Here is a 19,641-nt window from a genome sequence, read left to right on the forward strand (position 1 = left end):
TTTCTTACTTCTATTAATAATTGTATTTCATTGTACACTTACTAGTGAACCCTTTTTGGACATCAAACTACTATATCCAAGGTCAAGAATGAACTCAGTTTTATTCTACTGTCTGATATGGTCTAACGAGAAAACATGATTAAACCACCAAATCCTGCAATCTGATTAAAATGACTTTACTAGCTCCATCTGAAGGTACTGTATAAAATGATAGTAATGAAAAACACTTCTCTGTGGACAGGTCTTGGACTGAACACAAACAGTTTGACAAATAATTACTCCATCATGGGGTTTGAATTCGGTTTAATGAGTTTTTTTGCGTCACAAAATGGATTGCAAGCCGACCTTTCCAGAGAGGGCCGGGGTTCCTTTATAACAAACTAAACCTTCAATTTGAGTCAAACAAAAGAAATGCAAAAAGGCTGGCATAAAAACAAAGCTACATTAAAATGAGAAGTTTGATTATAATACCATCAACAAGACTTTTTTTCTTTTTTAATAAAAGTCAGCCATATCAGGACAACAATAAAGCCAGACAGTACATATTCAAAGTTAAATGATAAGCAGGTCTTTGAGACAAACTAGCAGCAACATAACTCGAGGGCATGGACCCTCACAGTGCAGCTACCATTCTGTGGCGCCATTACAACAAAATGAAGCCTTTGTGGCAAATAAATACATTTACCTCTCCAACAAACTTACTGAGATAACCTCTAGTTTAAGAGAAGATGAACAGTGTTTGCAGTGTACTCAATCAGCTGGACCAGTTTATAGGTTTCTGAGAAATGTTCTGTCCGAGTGTGAACGACACCTCTCGCCAAACTCTCTTGATTCTATGTGCACAATAGTTCTGACACTTCCTAGCATTGTGTGGAGACTGAAACAGGTTAGGACAAACAAATTGCAGCCTTACTGTTCTGTCCGTCACCCTTTAAAAAGGCAATAAGAGGGCAGTAAGTGTCCATGAATTAAGCAGTTGATCAGCAGTCCCAAAAAATAAAACTACAATCCTGGAAAAATATCTACAGGGAGACTTCCCAACACAAAGACACACAATCAGAGATATACTGTAAGAAGAGCTGCTTTGTAGGCTGAAGGAGAGATGGACTGATGGACGTCAGAGCAGAGGACCAATTGAAGAGGATTTTAAAGAAAAGTGACTCAAGGTATTCTGAAAAGTACACTGCCATTCAAAACTTCCAATGATTACATAAGAAATATCTTACATTAAGTAAAATCTCAAGAAACACAATTTTGCCCTAAAACCATTTAACTTTAAGAGAAATAAGTGAACTGAAGAGTGACTTTCTGCACGTTTAAAATGGATGACAAATGTATAAATTGAATGGACTTTGAACTACTAAAAATAGCAGACAGCATACCATGTATATTGCAACATCTATTCATCAGAACAGTTGAAGTGTTTACAAACAATGTCTGAATTGTTGGTGTGCTAATGAGTCGAACAAAAAGTTTTAAGAATCAAGTATAAGACCAAAATGTGTTATGTCATCTGCAAAAAACCTCATGATGATAAGATCCAAGTTTCTGTCACCTATTACACACTTCTCTGCTTCTTTTCCTATTTAAAGTTTCTCACACTGAATCGGCAAAACACTGTGAAAAGTAATGATTAAAAAAAACCTGACTGGCAGTGTAGGTAAACACAGACATGAGGGGCATGCACAATGGCTCATCTTGTTAAAATGAAAGATTTAAAAAGCTCCTCTGAGGAGGAGGGCGTTAGGGGGAGAAAAGGAAAAACACATAAAAAGGCCCTATTTGGCTTCAAGTCAAGGCGTCCTGGCTTTGGCTTTTTAACGGGCTCACATCGGCCCGACTGTCACGTTCAGATTTAAGGATCTCTGGACTTTTGGTTGCTCTCTGCCTGGACAGGAGTGGAACCTCGAGGTCTGTGTAGTCACAGCTCCTGCTCATTCCACCGGGCTTTTCCTGTGACCAGAGCGACCCAAATTTCGGCAGGCTAAACTTCCTGAAACAAAGGAGGACGTGATTGTTAGCATTCATTTCAAAACAAACCGAAACCTGCACTACACCTCACTTTAACACTGCAACAAATACAGAGGATAAATGACAATACAGGGTGGATTGCCCTGATAAACTGACAGCTGTATTTGCGTTTTTGCTGCTTTATTTCAACAAGATTCACAAATATCACTCACAGAATGTGTTCTTGGAGGGTGTAGAAAACAAACGATAAAAACAAGAGCAGAACGATTAACTTTAGCCAAAACATCAGGAAATGCAATGTCAAGTGTCCAGAGAATGATGGAGGAACCTGAACCTGCTGCAAACATTTCTTGCTCGAAATGCCGCTCATCACCAGCCCTAAAACACGACAGGTTGCTCAAAATTAGAATTATGAGAGATGCAGGTGAACATTTTATATTAAAACATACCTGCTTGTGGACTTAGGATCACATTTTGTTGCTTTCTTTTCTTCTTCTCTTCTTGTATGGGTGAACCCTAGAAAAGAAGGTTCAACAGGGTCCACGGTGAGCAGTGTGTCAATCTGTCAAATGTAGTTTCTACTTTCAGACATTTGAGTTCATACCTGTCTCTCTTTTTCTCTCAAATTCCTCAAGTGGGCTGAGGATGGTGAGGAATAGTTCTCCATCCTCATGTTACCTGCCAAATGACAGATCAAAATGAAACCAACTGGCTTCCCAAGATGTTACAAACATCACGTTATATTAACTTGCTGCATTTAACTTATACTGCATGAAAATATAAGAGGACAAGACAAAAAGTAACTAGTTCTCCCAAGGAGTTCAGTAAATCTCCATTATGGGGTTTAACAATGTCAGTGTTTCTCCTAGGTTTACAGCCTTGGGGGAGGGTTGCAGATAGACTTTGCCACAACAAACTATCTATTAATCTATCTATCGATCTTTAAAATTATTCATGTAGTCAATCAGATATTGGTATCAGGGTTTCACCAAGTATTAAAATAGTCAACATTTCACAAAACTTTTGCTTTTGTAATATCTTAAGTTAGATAATCTAGCCTGCAAAAAAGTCAAAAGAAAACATTTTACGACGGTCCCTGAATGCACCTGCAGTGACAAGCACTCTAAACAGACAGTCAGCTCATGGCACTCTTTGATGCCAAGGAGTTGATCAAAACTGACTAAATGTGTCTGATGTATCACCAAACTGGATTAAATCAAGCTCTAGATGTTGAGCTTTTTTTTACGGTGAGCGCGGCAAAAACTGCAAATGTCAAATATTAAACAGACATCTCCCGGTTGTGTTTTTGTCACTAACGCACACCGGGGGGTAAAAATTCATCAACAAAACTGAGACAGATGCATGGAGGTTCGTCATGGTTTCTTTTTCGTCATGAAAAAACGAGTTGTTGATGAACATTTATCGTATCATTGTGTTGTGATGTGTGTGTGTTTGCGCGCATCAGGGGAGAACTCTGCCACATCCTGTCATGTAGCCTAAATAAGATAAATAACATAAGGATATTTAGTCTGTTTAATAAAATAAAAAGTTTAAGACCTGATCTATAAGACGAGTAACCCTGAATTAATTCTGCTGTGATCTGGCGCTATATAGAAAATAAAATTTACTGAACTTCGAAGGGGGGCAGGGGCGCTGTTGGGGGGGGGGCGCCCTGCCCCCCCAGTATAATGGTAGGGGAAACACTGAATGTGTATGGAAAAAGGTAAAACAAGAAACAGAACCTGCAGGGCTTCTGTACAGCTGACAGTCCTTCTTAATGTGGGCACTTGATCCACACAGGTAGCAGCAGCGCAACTCCGGTGCATCTCTTTTCCTCCAGTGATCACTCTTGTGTCGGACCTGATCCATGCCGTCCTCTCCGTCCACTCTGTCCCGCAGGTGTTCAGGTCTTTTCTCAGAGTCCCTTCTATACTTGGATCTAGATCACAAAACACGTAGACTCAGACACGGTGAACTTAAAGCAAATACTGTGACTCATTCTGACATGTTCTGCGAGTTTGCCTACTTCTTGCGCATGGGGCAGTCCTTCATGAAGTGGCCGATCTTGCCACAGATGCGGCAGCAGCGGTCATTCGGAGCCACTTCTCCCTCAGTTAGGACTTCAGGATCAAAGAAATACTCCTGGGACATTAAAGACAAACCACAACGTCAATGCTTGAAAAATGCCACTGCAATATGCTAATGATGGGTTTAGGGAGCATGTACCGACCATCGGACTGGGGTACACAGGAGGGAAGGCTCTGACTGGTGTCCCAAACACTGTCCGGCCGTTGATAAAAGCCTTCATGATGAAGTTTGTCACTGTTTGGATCACATAAAATAACATTATAAAAAGAAAGTTGAGGAAATAAATATAGGCGCCATTAGAGAAGGGATAAAACAGACAGAAAGAGTCTTACTTTTCCTGGACAGACCAGCACCGAGATTATGGTTCAAGTCAAAGGGATCTGTAATGTGAGCAGAGAAGCAAAAAGAACACAATTTAACCATACAGCCATACATAGTCCACATTAATTTAAAGAAATGTTTATAAAAGCAGCATGTTATGGTCTTAAAAGTGCCAGGAGAACAAATTAAGCAGCCGTGTTGTTGGAGCAACTGAAAACCCAAATCTGCAATAACCTAAAATGGGTCATTAGGATCTTATTTCATGTAACAGTACACATTTTAAAAAGTGAATTAAGTTATTTTCAATCCAAACTCTAAACTTTGTCACAAAATTCTTCCACAATTTGAACTTCTTTGTTTTTAAAATCCTCCCAGTCTTGACCCTGAGTGTGTCGTACGAGCTGACCTTCAATGACGATGTATTTGGACGTCCACTGCTTGTTGAAGGTGGTGAGGCGGCTGTGCTGTCGGATGCAAATAACATGCTCCCTGAAATCAAAGTCCTCTGTGTAGAAGCGGAGCAGGCCAAGCCACAGCTCCCCCACAGTCTCTGAGTTTGTCCTGAACTCGGGCCAGCGGCTGGGCTGCAGGGGGAAGGAGGAGAGATCGACACGTTAGGAAGACTCTGCGTGATATGCTTACGTATTCATAAATATGTTTGAACATGAGATGCTCACCAGTGTTTTTAAATCATCAAAGAAGTACACGTTCCAGCTGTCAACTTCAGTCTCAGGCTTCTCCTTTCCGTCATAAATCTGTTTCACAAACACACAGCAGTTTGTTCATGAAGTCTTAACATGTTTGTCTATGCTCTGTATAATTACAGAGAACATAAAGAGGGCTGCCGGAGAAACCACTATCCCGCTTCTGCATTTGATAACATTTCAAAAACTAAGATTTAAAATAATGGAAAAGTGAATAAACGATTAAGCTGGAGTTTTGTTCCCCAGACGTGTCATTGGTACCTCTTGCAGCACGGGGATGACCGGTGGGTTTCTCTGCTGGAGGAAGAACAGCACCATGAGGGTGTACGCGTAGGATGAGAGGCTGCCACGTGAAGCATCGCCAATATCACACATCTGAAATCAGATAAAAATCAGTTAGGCAATATGATGAAAGTAAAATATGAATGTCTGAGACCATGGACATACAAAGTTACCTTAGCTGTTAGTTTACAAGCATTCTTACCTTGGCAAAAACCTTCATAACATAACAGAGGATCTTCACTCTCCAGTCGATAGCAGCATAAGAAGCCAGCAGGTGTGTGTTGTGCAGAGCCTAAAAGGAAGAACTTTCTGTTTGAGTACGAACAATTTCAGATAAAATGATTTGTTAAAAAAGACAATAGAGAGAGAGAAAGCTGTACCAGAGTGTTGTAGAGGCTGATGTCTCCCTCCAGACCGGTGCGAACATGGTAAAACTTCACGATGGGTACCTTGGCTGTTGTGATTGGCAGGATGTTTTTCAGGCCTGGTGATGGGGTGCAGGTTAATAATAATAATAATAATAATACTTTATTTATATAGCACTTTTCAGTACAAGTAACAAAGTGCTTTACAGTGGGCAATAAAAACAAGAAGTGCAAAGCAAAATGAAGCAAATAAAAATGAAATGAAATAAAAGCTTAAAAACCACACTAACTTATAAAACAGACCCTTAAAATCAGAGCCAAAATTAAATAAAATCACACAATAAAAGCTTTCCTGTACAACTGTGTCTTCAGTAATGACATAAAACAAGTCACTGACTCTGCAAGTCTGATCTCCTCTGGCAGGCTGTTCCAGAGTGTAGGGAGCTCTGACTGAAAACGCCCCATCCCCTTTGGTTTTCAGTCGGATCCTTGGAACAGCTACCAGAGCACTGCCAGAGGAGCTCAGACTGCGATCAGGTTTGTAGGGGGATAAAAGCTCAGAGATATATAGAGGGGCAAGTCCATGTAGGGCTTTAAAAGTCAATAAAATACTCTTAGAATCAACAGGCAGCCAGTGTAGATGAGCTAAAATGGGGGTGATGTGGGCACATGTTTTAGTTCCTGTTAAAAGACGAGCTCCTGAACTGTTTGAAGACAGTGGATTGATTTTTGACTAAGACGTGTAAAGGGAATTACAGTAATCGAGACGGGAGGATATGAAGGCATGAATACGTTTCTGGAGATCTGTGATCTCTGAGCTGAGAAAAACAAGACTGGACAACTTTTTTCACCTGTGGCTCAAAACACAAATTCTAATCAAAAATCCCACCAAGATTTTTGGCTGATGGTATGACATTATTTGATAGTTCACCCAGAAACAGGGAATACACTGGCATGAGCATTCTTGGTAAATAAGTTAATAAGTATATGTAGCCTATACACATAATATCAAGGATATCATGTGAGTCAACAGATGTATATGAAAGACAGATTATCTATTGCACATATTGTTTGAATCTGTATACAGATCTGTTTTTGGGGTAGAAACTAAGCTAACATTTAAAGTGCTGTAGAGATTGTGAAGTATTTTTGGGGCTGCCTAACCTGACAGACAATATCAATCAATGAGCCAAAAGAGATCTGAATACATCAAAATAAATACAGTTTATTATTACCAAGGGCTGAACAAAAACAGCCTTATGTTATTACTGACCTGGGTGTTTCTTTAACAGTCTCGCCAAGCCTTCAATGATGTTGATACAGTCGACATCCTGTGGAAGAAATGCATTTAATAGGTGACATTTTTTTTTAAAGTGTAACAATAATTGTCCAAAATGAGATGGTTAATTAACACTAATTCTCAAAACTTAAAGACTTTTGAATACGATAAATCTATAACTCACATCGATGGTCTCCTGCCCCTCCAGCACCATACAGATGTCCAGGTCACTCTGTCTGAAGCCAAAGCCATTTTTGGATGATCCAAAGAGTTGAAGCCGGGCCCCTGTGTGTGAGGATACATGTTCTGTCAATTACATCACAAACGTGCTCTCTGACCCGTCACCTACACGGTTGGAGGGCGAGTCGATAAAATAAAATGCTGCATGATCATGCTCGTTTAATCATTAAAAACTGAAAAAGCTGCGAGGGGCGGTTTTCTTCACCATTAAACTGTCTCCTAACGAAGGTTTCCAGGTCTTGAAGGATGTGCTCTCTTACCCCCACCTCAAGTTCATCTGGGGCGAAGTCAGCTGGAGAGGAAACAGATACCCGAGTGAGTCATGCACTTGATTTTACTTTCATCAAACTGGGATTGTTCTTTTTGTTAAAGTTGTACCTCCATACTGATCAACAAGAGACTGACCAGAAAGATGTGACAAAATGTGTACACATAAACACCTGGGTTTATTTTCATTTACTGCTACCAAGAGTCCAGCTACATGTAGAACTGAGGTCATTAAAACAAGCTGTGAACAAACATTTGGCACTACTGCTAATCCAACTACAACTGCATCCCCCAGACTTCCTTCCACTCCAATCCCAAGTCATTCATTGCCATCTTGATTCAAAATGCTTTAATTTGTAATCACAGTTTTGATTTGTGCTGGCATGTGTTAACAGGGGCAACAGTGTTGAGCTTTGAAGACACCCATAATCTCCAGCAGGACTTCAATCCTTTTATATAATCCAGTTTTTTGCCTTATACAGATACTTGGGGGCATTGTTTGTGCCAGGGATTTTCTCTTTGTGCTTCCTGAACAGGTGACAACTGACAACAAGGAACAAGATTTTGCTGATGCATTCAATTGATTGCACCTCAAACCAGTGTTGTTTTGTTCTGTTGCAGATATGATAATTTAAGAACCCAAAATATTAACAGAGTCATTAAATACTCACTGTAGCACTGCTCACAGACTCTGTTGAGGACATTGAGAAACTCTGGGGTGATGGGCGGTAAAGGATCCAGCTGCACTTTCTTGAAGTCTTCCGGGCAGTCTTTCTTCAGATGTCCGTCACGCTTGCACAAGCTGCACACGACCATGTGGGACTACGAGACATTGAACTTTGATTACATTTAACCCTCAAATTAACACAACTTTTCTTCCTTGTATTGTACATTTATTCAGTTGTTGACATAAACATTGTTTTCCAGAGAAGGGTTTCATTCAAACAGCATCTAAAGTGAAAACTCACGTGAGGCTTTACCCACCTTTCCTTTGGTGAACACTTGTCTTGTGAATGCATAAGTTTTTTTCTTCTGTTTTTGGTTCTTATTTTCTGCACTCTCATCTTTACTTGCACTCTCTGAAGTTGCAGGCAAAACATTTTCCTCCTCTTCCTCCTCTTCCTCATCCATTGAACCAGGTGTGTCCAAATCTGGCCCCTCCTCATCCGACAAAAGCTCCTCCCCCGAGATCTCATCCACGGGGAAGATGTCCTCGTCCTCTGTGGTGAAGCTGTCCAAGTGTTGTCTGTTATGCATGTCCACATCAGCGTTCTCATCCTCCTCGTCCTCATCCTCAGAGAGACTGCTTTTGCCCAGGTCCACTTTTTCCTTCTCTCTCTCTTCATCTGAGTCACTGTATTCTTCAACCTCCTCCTCTTCCTCAATAATGCAATCAGAGTCTTCAGGACCATTTTCTACAGCTTTAGGTTTGGACTGAATACTGAGTTGACTGAAATCTGAAAGGACTTCTTCATTTGAAGCCTGAGCATTTGCCCCTTTAACGGCTCCATGCTGGGCCCGGGTCTTTTGGCCATCAGCTGGCGTGTTGAGCGGCAGTGCAAAATACTTGTATGTGGTTTTGAGGCAGTGGATGATGTACTCGAACATTTGCTGACTGTTCACTGTGCGGGCCACATTTCTCTTCACAGCAAAGGGATCTGAAAAAAGAAATAGGAACATTTGTCAGATTTAAACAATGTATGCAAGATTGTAGGGCGCTGGTTTGGCCTGGTAGTAAAATAGCAACCCCCCTACAGTTAAAAGTTCATGCTTAGCTCTCTTGATGCATGGCGATTTTTTTGTGTGATATTTTCCTTTTATCTCTGTAATCAAGAAAAACTTTTGAGTTCATAAAATAGAGACATTTTCTGACCCTCGACAGCGATGCGTTTCTTTGGCCAGTCTTTCAACTCTCTGGAGAGGACAGTACTCGTTCGCACACTGATCACATTGTCAGCTATGTTGAACTCCAGAGCGTAAAAGCGAAGCATTTCGACCCAGAGGAGTCCGACTTCTACAGGTGGACGGGGACTCAGAAACGTAAGCCGAACCTGAAAAGAAACACAAAACAGCTTAAACTTTCAGATTTCAGTTGGACAGAAGGTTTATATATATATATATATATATATATATATATATATATATATATATATATATATATATATATATATATATATATATATATATATATATATATATATATATATATATATATATATATATATATATATATATTATATATATATATATATATATATATATATATTATATATATATATATATATATATATATATATAATTAATTAATAACTTCACTATTTTATATAATCGCAAACCCGACTGTTTGACTGTTGACCCACTTTGCCTCTTTTAAAAATCAGCACTTATATTTTCTTCACAACTATTTGATGAAACCCTTATTGTATTTTAGTTTCAGTGTATTTTGAAAGACTGAATTTAACTAGAGCTGCAGTAATCCATTATTTTAGTAAATGAGTATTCTATTGATTATTCTGATGATTAATGGAGTAATCTAATCTAAAAAGTTGCATGCTCAGCAATGTTTATTAAATGTAATTTCACCTTTACTGCTGTAACCATAAATATTTTCCTGTTGTTATCTTGTCTTATTTCCAAGCCTGAATAAGTACCATACTTAAAGTTCATGAGACTGGCTTTAGCACATTTAACTACCACGTTGAAGAAATGCCCTACACCAGCCGACCCTGCTCACTGCTATCAATTTAAAATATACCAGATGTATTAGATTGATGCATTTTAGGCTCCCGCTGCATGTGTGTCTTTGTGAGCACAAGGGGCAGTTTCAATAGATGGTAGACAAAATATATTAGCCACAATGTCTGGCAGGAAAAATGTCAAATAAAAATAACCATTTTGGTCCCGATTTAAGACTGTTGAAATACATGATAAAAAGTGAGATCTTGTTGTATTCGGCATCTAAACTTTTACATGAAGCAGTCAGTAGTGAGAGCTGAACCAAAACGCCACATGTCACACTTACTGATGATCATAGAGTTCAGGTGACAGAGGGACCTGGTTATTGTAAGGCTTTCACATTTTTTAAATGCACACTACACCACACTGAGTCAGAGAACAGATGAGGACTCTGCTGCTTGTGATGGTTATATAGATGGAAATAAATGTTGAAACAACAATTACAAATCGACATCTTTCCTCCATTACTCACAGGATATTATAAACTGTTTAACTTATACATTTTAAATTTGCATATCCATGTCAAATCTAAATCAAATTTGTTGAGTCAGTGTTTTTCAGCTGGTAAATGTAGGTCATTAGGCATGTAGGCTATTCACAGCTTATGTCTGAGAGTTGTTCTATGGCCTGAATTCCATGCACAGTGCACAAAACAGTGGCCGTATAGTTGTCTGGATTTAAACAAAGCCTCTAAGCAAATCATTTGCCTTGCAGCTTTCTAGTTACTGAGTTACTCAAGTTATTCGAGGAATCATTCAGCCCCAAACATAACAAATTTATAAGGTTAACTAAAACACATCTACAGATTCAACATCAACAAAATAAAATCTTTAATGATAAGAACTAACACACCACTCTGATATAATACAACCCAAGTGTCATTTGATTACCTTTCCCTTTATAGCGGAGCCCTCTGCTGGCTGTGAGGATTCTTTGGAGGAGGGAGCATATGTCCAGTGTACAGATCCGTCCTCCACATGAGTGAGATTGAAGTCTGACAGCCTGCTGAGTGAAAACACCTTCACCTAAAAGAAGACAATCAGATGATTTGATTAACCTCATTTGAAAACAAATACAAGGGACAGATACCAAAAATAACACCTCAAATATTGTTTCAGAAATGTATGAATCAAAACACACCTCTTGTGTCAGATATGGGGGCAAGAGGGCCTCTTTGCGCTGCTGTAAAAAGAAGATCACCATGAGGGCAAAGACGTACGGAGGCAGCCCGCCTTCCTCTGCACGGTCAACCTCACAGATCTGAAGCAGAAAGAAGAAGTACAGAGTTAAAAACAAAATGTGATGTTTCTATTTTTTCCCACTGAGCCTGTTAAACTAGCTAGCTGGCTAATATGGAAACAGAGTATCATACCCGAGCCCAGTGTCTGAATGCCAAAACCAGTGGGAGGAGGAGATGCTCCTGGCTGGACAGAGCAGTAAGATAGGAGGTGGTTTGGAAGGCGTTTTCATTCCCAGCACTGACTTTGCAGATTAGACCGCTGTTGAGAAAAATAACAGTTTCAGTTTTCAGAGTTTCAGAGGTCTACTGTTGTGCAAGTGTGAATGTAGCCCTGGATGAATCTCTTCTATATTTCACTGAATTTTCTTCAATTTCAAAAAGCCTTTTTTAAGAATCAATGGATAAAACTTATCACAAAGTTTCTCTCAATCACATTTGACCTGCAAACATGTCACTCCCTGTAAACAAGTTTGAGAGAGATCTACCTTTTCTCCTCTTTGCAGATGACCACTGGTACCCTGGCATGAAAATCAGCTTCCAGATCCACAAACAAAGCTGAGGACACAAAAAGAAATGATCATTTTCAGGGTTTGACTACAGCCACAGCACATGTCAAAGTTTCCTAGAGGGGAACAAGGAAAATTCTTGCTGTGAGATGAATAAAAGATGACTCACGGCACGCAGAGAGAGACTCTTTGACCAACAACAAGACGTCTGGCTGATGCATCTGTGGATACAAACCATCTCAGAACTTTGATACAATATAACATGACTACAATATTAAGAGCAAATCTGCTTATTAATACAGAATAAACATATTCAATTCTTACAATAATGGCAAATGGACATTTTGCCAACTACAGTGATATAATACCAATCTTTTCTTTTAAAAAGGTTACTTTTAAGTCATATCAGACATGTTGCATGTTGTCTATAAGCTATTTTTTAAATGTTTTCATTTTTTAAGAGAGTAAAAAAGAATAAACCCAACAGTATTCACACCACAGAACTCACACTGGGCTACTCACATGAGGGGGATACTGAATGTCAATGTTGACATCGGAATCCTTAAATCCAAACTTAGTGCAAGATGATCCATAAAGCCTGAGCCTGATCTCTATAGGTGACAGAAATAGAGAGGAGATAAAGTCGTTAGAATCACAACATCACTCACAGGATAATGAAGTGATGTGAAGAAGAAGCAGCCTGTGTTCAACAAAGCAATATCACCATCAGGAGAAATTCAGGCCACGTCTCCTTCAGTGAGCGACTCACCGGGCAGGACGGACAGAAGAAGGTCTTGCATGACGGAGACAACACTTTGTCTCTTCTCGACATCTTGATCACTCATCCCGTGTTCTTGGACGACCGCTTCGAGCGCAGCGCTCACTGCTATGATCAGCTCCGGACCAGGAGGCAGAATCTCTGTCAGCATCACTTGCTCCTGCCTCTCCTGGAAACACAAACACACACAGGATAATCAGTGACATCATAGTATCATCTGGGTAAGAACATTTACTGTTATGGTTTTGATGGAGACTTGCATAATAAGACCGGTTCTCACCCTGGCCCTCCTCTTGTGCCGTTTGTCTCTGATATGCCTGTAAGCATCAGACACAGATTCCAGGAGAACGTCGCACAGAGCACAGGTGTACACTGCCGCAGGGTTGCTTTGGGGTCTCTGAATCAAGTTAAACAAGAAGGAAGAACAGATCTCAGACAACATGAAGACTTCACAGGTGTTAAGTCAGCTGCTGTTCATCTTCTATATCACTAACTGACTCTTATCAGAGATGTAACATTTAATATCTGCGCTAATAAGAGATGGAGCAACTTAAGAGTCATTTTCATAATTAGTGGGTTAGTGTTTGCTGAACACCAGAAGCAGAACGTTTTTACATTTGAGAGCATAGAACCAGCATTTCTTTTAAAATTGTCTGTTTTTTTTCACAACAATTCAAGAGATTAAATTATCTCTAAAGCCAGTGCACATAATATACCTTCTTCAGGGGGTATATCTCTTCCTTGTTAAGCCGCCTCTCTGTCTGCTGGAGGCTGCGCAGCTCAGTGGCTGAGAGTGTGGACTCTTCATGGCCCTGGTTCTCTTCAGCAAAAGGCTTCTTCTTGTTGTTGTTTCTGTTTCTTCGTCTTTTCCCTTTGGAACAAAAAGATTCAAAACAACAAAGTGTCAAAAGTTTGCTTACTGCGTTTATTGAAGGTAGAGTTAATCAGTTGTGTGTTCATGTCCTAGATGGTCGAGTGCAGACAGTTCCTACTGTCGAGATTAAACTAGGCTTAGATATGCAGCAGCCCACATCCTTGAGAAATATCTTCAAAGATTACCACCTTTGACAGGTGGCCTTGGGCTTTTGTTAAATGATGACAGTCCTTAGAAGTGTTCCAATTTTTCTATAGTCTAATTTCCAGGTCCTCACCTGATTTATTAGGACCACCATCACTGTCCTCTCTCCTCCCTTGCTCCCTGTCCTCCTTTGGACCTTCTCCCTGGGTACTCCTCCTCCAGTGCGGCGGCTGCTGCTGCTGCTGCTGCTGCTGCTGGGAGCGTTCTCTCCAGCTATCCTCTCGATTTCCACCACTGCTCCCAGGACCAGCATACCACCGCAGTTCATCGTTTTGCAAAGGGCTGTGACCTCCCCTGAATCCACCAGGGGAGTAGCTCATGGGCCCCTGCCCACCCCTCTTGGGGCTGGCCCGGTATGGCCCGCCTGGGTTCCTGCCCTGCTGACCTCCATCTGATCTGAAGTTCTGTCCTCGTCCGTGGTCTGGGATCCTCCAGCTTTCTGCCTTGTCCACAGTTGCTCCTCTCTCCCAGCCTTGCCTAGCCCGGTACGGCCTGCCAGAGTTTTCCATAACTCTTCGATTCTAAAACTGAGGGATGAAATTTCAGTTAGTTTGTAAATAACTTTGCCGTAACTTGTTTAAGTTTCTCTTCTGAACTGTTAAACTTCAACAGTGTTTACTAGAAACTTAATTAATTATACTTGAGGGCTGTTGGGAAGACAGAGTACGGGACAACTTCTACTGTGCATCGTGATGCCTTTAATGACTCTTCATCCACATTCGACAACAGCACATTGAACTCATGTGACACCTTCACTTCAACTCAAAACCATATCACCCTGAGCAACCATAAAGAGGCAGTGCAATATATGAAATAGAAGTCTTTTGAACTTCATTAAAGAACTCAATGATGCAAATACACTTAGAATTAAATAAGGACTATTTGGTGAGACTTAGACCAAAATAAATCTCACCTTACAATAGCATTCACATTATAGTTACAGTGTTCACTGAAACATCGATGAGCAATCACATTAATCTGCAGAGGGTTTATCATGTCATTTATTTGCCTTTGAATTGTTAAATTTTCAGTTGCTGCAGCTGCAACTCACAGCTTCGATAACTTATCGTGTAACTATAAAGGTACTTTGAACTGTAATAAGACATTCACAATCTTACACAAGGAGTCCTCTTTAGTTAGCTGACGATGTAGTTGACTGTAGTTGTCTATTTTGTGCAACACGACGAGTTATAGTAAAGATTCTGCCGATGGCTGACCTTTATTAGATCTGGACGGTGACAACTCTTAGCTAAACAACTTCTGAAAAACAGCGTTCACACTGGTCCTCCTCGTGTTACCACACTTATCCTGAAATAACATCACAGTCAGGTGGATCCCGGTGATTGGTAAGGTTCAAACACATCTCCTAAAGTTACCTATATGACTGTAACATAAGCATTACACTGAGCTGACTCTTGGAGCTTGTTGTGGCATGGTGTTAGCATGAGCTAGCTGGCTAGCTTCTGCAGATTGATTTTCCTCCACCGTCAGTGCTTCCTCTTTCTTAGGTTCACGGTCTGTAACTCTTCCTCCTACGAACCTCTCGGCCTTCAATAAAAGAGGGAGAATAACCTCAGTTTACGTCGGCCCTCTGCTCACCATCGTGCTGTAAGCTACATGTAGCTTGTTATCTATGACAGCTAACAGCTAGCTAGCTGAGAGCTAGCAGCGGCTCGCGTTCATGTTTGTTTTGTAGTTTTTCTTGAATTTGCAGATTCAGTTAAACTACATACACAAAAACAGAGCTCATTTTTGCACACAGATTCCTGAAATAGTTGACATACCTTTAGTAAGTGGACAGAGAGCATAGTTGAAGCCGTGTTCAGGTCTGACTTGTCATGATCGCTGCTCTGGAGTTTGAAAGGTGACGGAGGAGCTGCTGTTTTGTAGCCGTCAGAGTTTAAGTTCCGCCCACCGCAGAAACACACCACAGACATAGATCACAGATACTCTGATTTACAGACTAAATGCTTCTTTATTATGAACTATAGTCGAATGATGGTGAATCGCACTAAGATGGTGACTGACGCAAGACTAGTTAAAAACATGTAACTGAAATTGGAGCTATCCTGAGTGGGAACAATGACATAACCTGCTCCACCCATCAGTTTTTATGTTTCTATTTTTAGTTTCCTCATTTTGCATAATAGCAGCCGCATATTTTCATTTACAAGTCAACTGCTCAATTCTAAACGTGTACACCCGAAATATTACGTTTCGTTTTTAAAGTGTGGAATACGCTTAGACACGTGAAATATCCACGTTTAGCGATTTTTATTTAGCCTGAATATTCACATATCGGCGTATCAGCGCTGTACCGATTAACCATATAGTCTACTTGTCAATTACTTTGAGTCAAACTGTTGTGGATAGAATAAGAAATTCAACTATGCTGCCTAAGGATCCCACCATTTTCTTACACCACCATGTCCCAAATAATATCCCTGATTAATTGAGAAATAAACATCAGATAAATCGACAGTGAAAATAAGTTGATGTCAGTCTTACATATATAGCAAGGGTGTCAAACATGCGGCCAGTGGGCCAAAATCGGCCCGCTAGAGGTTCCAATCCGGCCCGGGGAACAATCTTTGTAAAGTGAAAAAAATACAGAGACATTAACTGCAAATTTTCAATAAAAGTGACTACTGTTTCAAATGTGTCCTCTCATAAAATCATAGTGCTGAAGGAACGCACCTGAACAGAGCTTTTCCTCCAGGACTTTTTTTTCTCAAAGTGAGAAAATAGACTACTTGCTGTTTGAAAAACCCAGTTGAGATTCATTAAGACTTTTTAGAGCACTATTAGACGATCCAGTAACTACTTACATTAGCACTACCCCTGCATTCAACACTGTCCAGCAAGCAAACTGTTCATGCTGGAGCGGAGGGGTCCAAAATAATCAGCTTTACCTTCTTTATTATAATCTCTCTGTTCTTTTGATGTAAACATTACAATATGTGTCAGGTGAATAGGTAACCTGTGTGTTTGGTGTGTTTGCAGCAGGTTTGAGTGCTTTAAGAGTAAAATATTCAGCCCCACTATGAGACTCATCAAGGCAAAAAATACAAAAGCTGTTTTTGTAGAAAGATAATTCATTAAATGTGAACATTTTGAGAATGTACATGCACTTTTTTGGCAATAAAACAAAGGGAAATTTTTGGAGTTTTCATTATTTATAGGTCATTATGTTATGATTTTACTGGTCCTGCTCACTTCAGATCAACTTGGGCTATATGTGGCCCCTGAACTGAAATTAGTTTGACGCCCCTGATAAATAGACTCAGGAATTTGACATAATGACTACTGATGAAGCACCAATAAAACATCGTGCTTTCACTGACAAATGTGCCTGACTTTTACTTTGAAAACATAATTCCCACACCTTTTTGATATGTCTCGTGTTTTTATTTTCTCTTCTAGTCAGGCCCACAGACAGTGCCGGTAACATATGGTTCAAGGTTTTGGACTAATTACTTCGAACATGGGACAAATTATGTTTAGCCTCGGTTGCCAGGGCTACGGAAGAAAGGTGTGCTGCACGAGCGGGGTAGACCCCGGGAAAGTGACGTCATCGGACGGAGCTCCCCTCACCAGCTCTCAGCCCACATCCAGTCAACAAGACTTCAGTAACACACTGCTGGAGAACTAGTGGTCTGTGTGCAGACAGGCTGCAGTGGAAAGTAGTTTACGGAGATGGTGTCATTTGAGGACGGTGAATGTGGCTCAGGGACTGTTTACAAACGGAGAAGGACGACCCCAACAGAGGCGGTCACACCGGTCCGACAGCGCCCTACTGTCCGATACAGAAAGCAGAAACTTAAGTCGAAGATGAGTGACTCCGGTTTCGAAGAAGACTTGGGATCCTCGCTGACTTCATCCCCACTTCGAATAGACGTGTCTCCCCTCCGTTCAGACGACCCGCCTGTAGGAGAGCTGTCCACCTGGTACCTGCAGTACGGAGACATCGGTTACAAGATTCAGAGGGAGAGAGAGGAGCCGTGCAAGAGCCTGGCACGCCAGCCACAAGTAGGCTATGAGACACTTGAACAGTCACACCCTGCATGTTCCCAGGTTCTCAGTGTAACCTAAACAGCACTGGAATCTCACATCATAACATTTTAAAGATGTTTTTAATGAATTCAGACAGCATCAACCAAAATATAAACGTGTTGTTAATTTTACTCAGGACATGATAAGAGCAGTATTGTTTTGTTGCATTCTTACAAGTTCCTGCATCAAACAGTTGAAAATATGAGAATAGCTTTAATTGCCTGTCTCTCATTTTATCCTCACATGATTTTATCCTCTGTAATGCAATTGACACAAAAACTATTGCCTACATGAGATAGAAGTGGGACATAGCAGGCTAAAGAAAAGGTGTGATTTATCTCTAGTGCACTCAGAAGGGACAGCTTTATGCTTTCTTTAAGAAAGGGCCACTAAAACTGTATTTTTTCATCTATAATTTCAGATCTTCTGCCCTAATGATTATGGGTTTGATTTTCAGTTGTCTGCAGAGGCTCGGTGTAAGCTGGTCAGCTGGCTCATCCCTGTGCACAAACATTTCCGTCTGTCCTTTGAGTGCTGCTGTCTGGCTGTGAACATCATGGACCGGTTTCTGGTATCCACACCGGTAGCTGCTGACTGTTTCCAGCTCCTGGGGGTCACTGCCCTCCTCCTGGCCAGTAAACAGGTGGGCACATGCTTCAGGATAAGATCATTTATATCTTTGTATTACACCAGTTTAACTCACTATCTCTTAAGGTGGAGGTGGGTTCACCCCGGATAAGCCATCTCCTGTCTTTCTGCTGTGACGCCTTCACTAAAGAGCAGCTCTGTAACCTGGAGTGTCTCATCCTCCTGCGTCTCAACTTCCGCCTCTCTGCACCCACCCTGGCCTTTTTCCTTGACTATTACACCAACTGCATCAAGGCTGCCCAGCTTTCCTGTGCAGCTGGTGACAGGTTTGAAAAAATGACTCCAGACACAAAGAAACCTGGGCTGTGCAGCAGCCTTGCACAAAAAGTGTGTGAGTTGAGCCTGGCAGACTATGCTTTCAATAAATACCCTCCATCTCTGACTGCTGGTTGTGCACTGAGGCTGGCCGGTGAGTTACTGAAAAGCGAACAAGGGCTTGTTCAGCATGCAAATATCCAGTCACAGGAAGATCAGTGGGAAAGTTTTAAAGATGAACTATGCATCCAAAAAGCTGCATTCAACCACACTCTGGCCCAGGAATGCAAAGACAGCCTGAAATTGTTGGTGTCATTAAACCAGGAGGCATTGGATGTGATATAGCTAAACGTTTGCAATGTTTAGATGTTAACAAAATGCCAAATTCAACTCCTTTTGTAGGCGTTACACCCTAGGATTGATGTTTAAAAGTTGATCCTGTTGTTTATGTATATTTAAACTTCATGTATACCTCAGAAAATCAGTTGGTTGCAACCACTGAATATTTTACAACGTAGCATAATTGTTTCATATTTATATAAGTGGATTATTGTTTACCATATTACCAAAGCCACTTTTTGCTGATTATGCACTGTGTTGCTGAAACTTTCTGTAACTGTGGAAACTGTTTTTTAATGAAGGAACATGAAAAATGCTGTATTGAGTTGATTCTTTTATATTGAATTAAATGATCAGTCATTAAGTGTGTGTTGGTGTCTGAATGGGTAATCAAATGTAGACCATGATTGAAACTTGTGATGATTGATTTTCCTGCTCAGTGCCAATGAGATACTGGCATACATACAGAGGCGCATCCAGAGGGGCAGCCA

At 40.7% G+C, this 19,641-nt stretch overlaps 2 protein-coding genes across 2 annotated transcripts; one reads left to right on the forward strand and one right to left on the reverse strand.

Moving 5' to 3' along the window:
- Positions 1 to 286: 286 nt before the first annotated feature.
- Positions 287 to 15,765, reverse strand: tut7 (terminal uridylyl transferase 7). Its single transcript, XM_034692325.1, has 29 exons — positions 15,640 to 15,765; positions 13,929 to 14,382; positions 13,494 to 13,648; positions 13,058 to 13,174; positions 12,769 to 12,946; positions 12,522 to 12,610; positions 12,169 to 12,220; positions 11,979 to 12,048; positions 11,626 to 11,752; positions 11,394 to 11,513; positions 11,144 to 11,278; positions 9,391 to 9,568; positions 8,502 to 9,175; positions 8,189 to 8,339; positions 7,456 to 7,542; positions 7,195 to 7,295; positions 7,005 to 7,062; positions 5,747 to 5,850; positions 5,569 to 5,658; positions 5,346 to 5,459; positions 5,058 to 5,135; positions 4,787 to 4,964; positions 4,392 to 4,439; positions 4,202 to 4,293; positions 3,998 to 4,113; positions 3,714 to 3,910; positions 2,576 to 2,649; positions 2,421 to 2,487; positions 287 to 1,993 (listed from the first exon to the last, which is right to left on the reverse strand). Exons 2-29 carry the CDS (start codon positions 14,362 to 14,364, stop codon positions 1,935 to 1,937), a joined length of 3,945 nt encoding a protein of 1,314 aa, XP_034548216.1. The 5' UTR covers positions 14,365 to 14,382; positions 15,640 to 15,765; the 3' UTR covers positions 287 to 1,934.
- Positions 14,987 to 19,462, forward strand: LOC117819102 (cyclin-O protein A). Its single transcript, XM_034692327.1, has 4 exons — positions 14,987 to 15,201; positions 17,279 to 17,884; positions 18,366 to 18,551; positions 18,623 to 19,462. The coding sequence occupies exons 2-4, from the start codon at positions 17,552 to 17,554 to the stop codon at positions 19,154 to 19,156; spliced, it is 1,053 nt and encodes a 350-aa protein (XP_034548218.1). The 5' UTR covers positions 14,987 to 15,201; positions 17,279 to 17,551; the 3' UTR covers positions 19,157 to 19,462.
- Positions 19,463 to 19,641: the final 179 nt, after the last annotated feature.

Source organism: Notolabrus celidotus, chromosome 9 (genome assembly GCF_009762535.1).
Source record: "Notolabrus celidotus isolate fNotCel1 chromosome 9, fNotCel1.pri, whole genome shotgun sequence".
Lineage (NCBI taxonomy): Eukaryota > Metazoa > Chordata > Actinopteri > Labriformes > Labridae > Notolabrus > Notolabrus celidotus.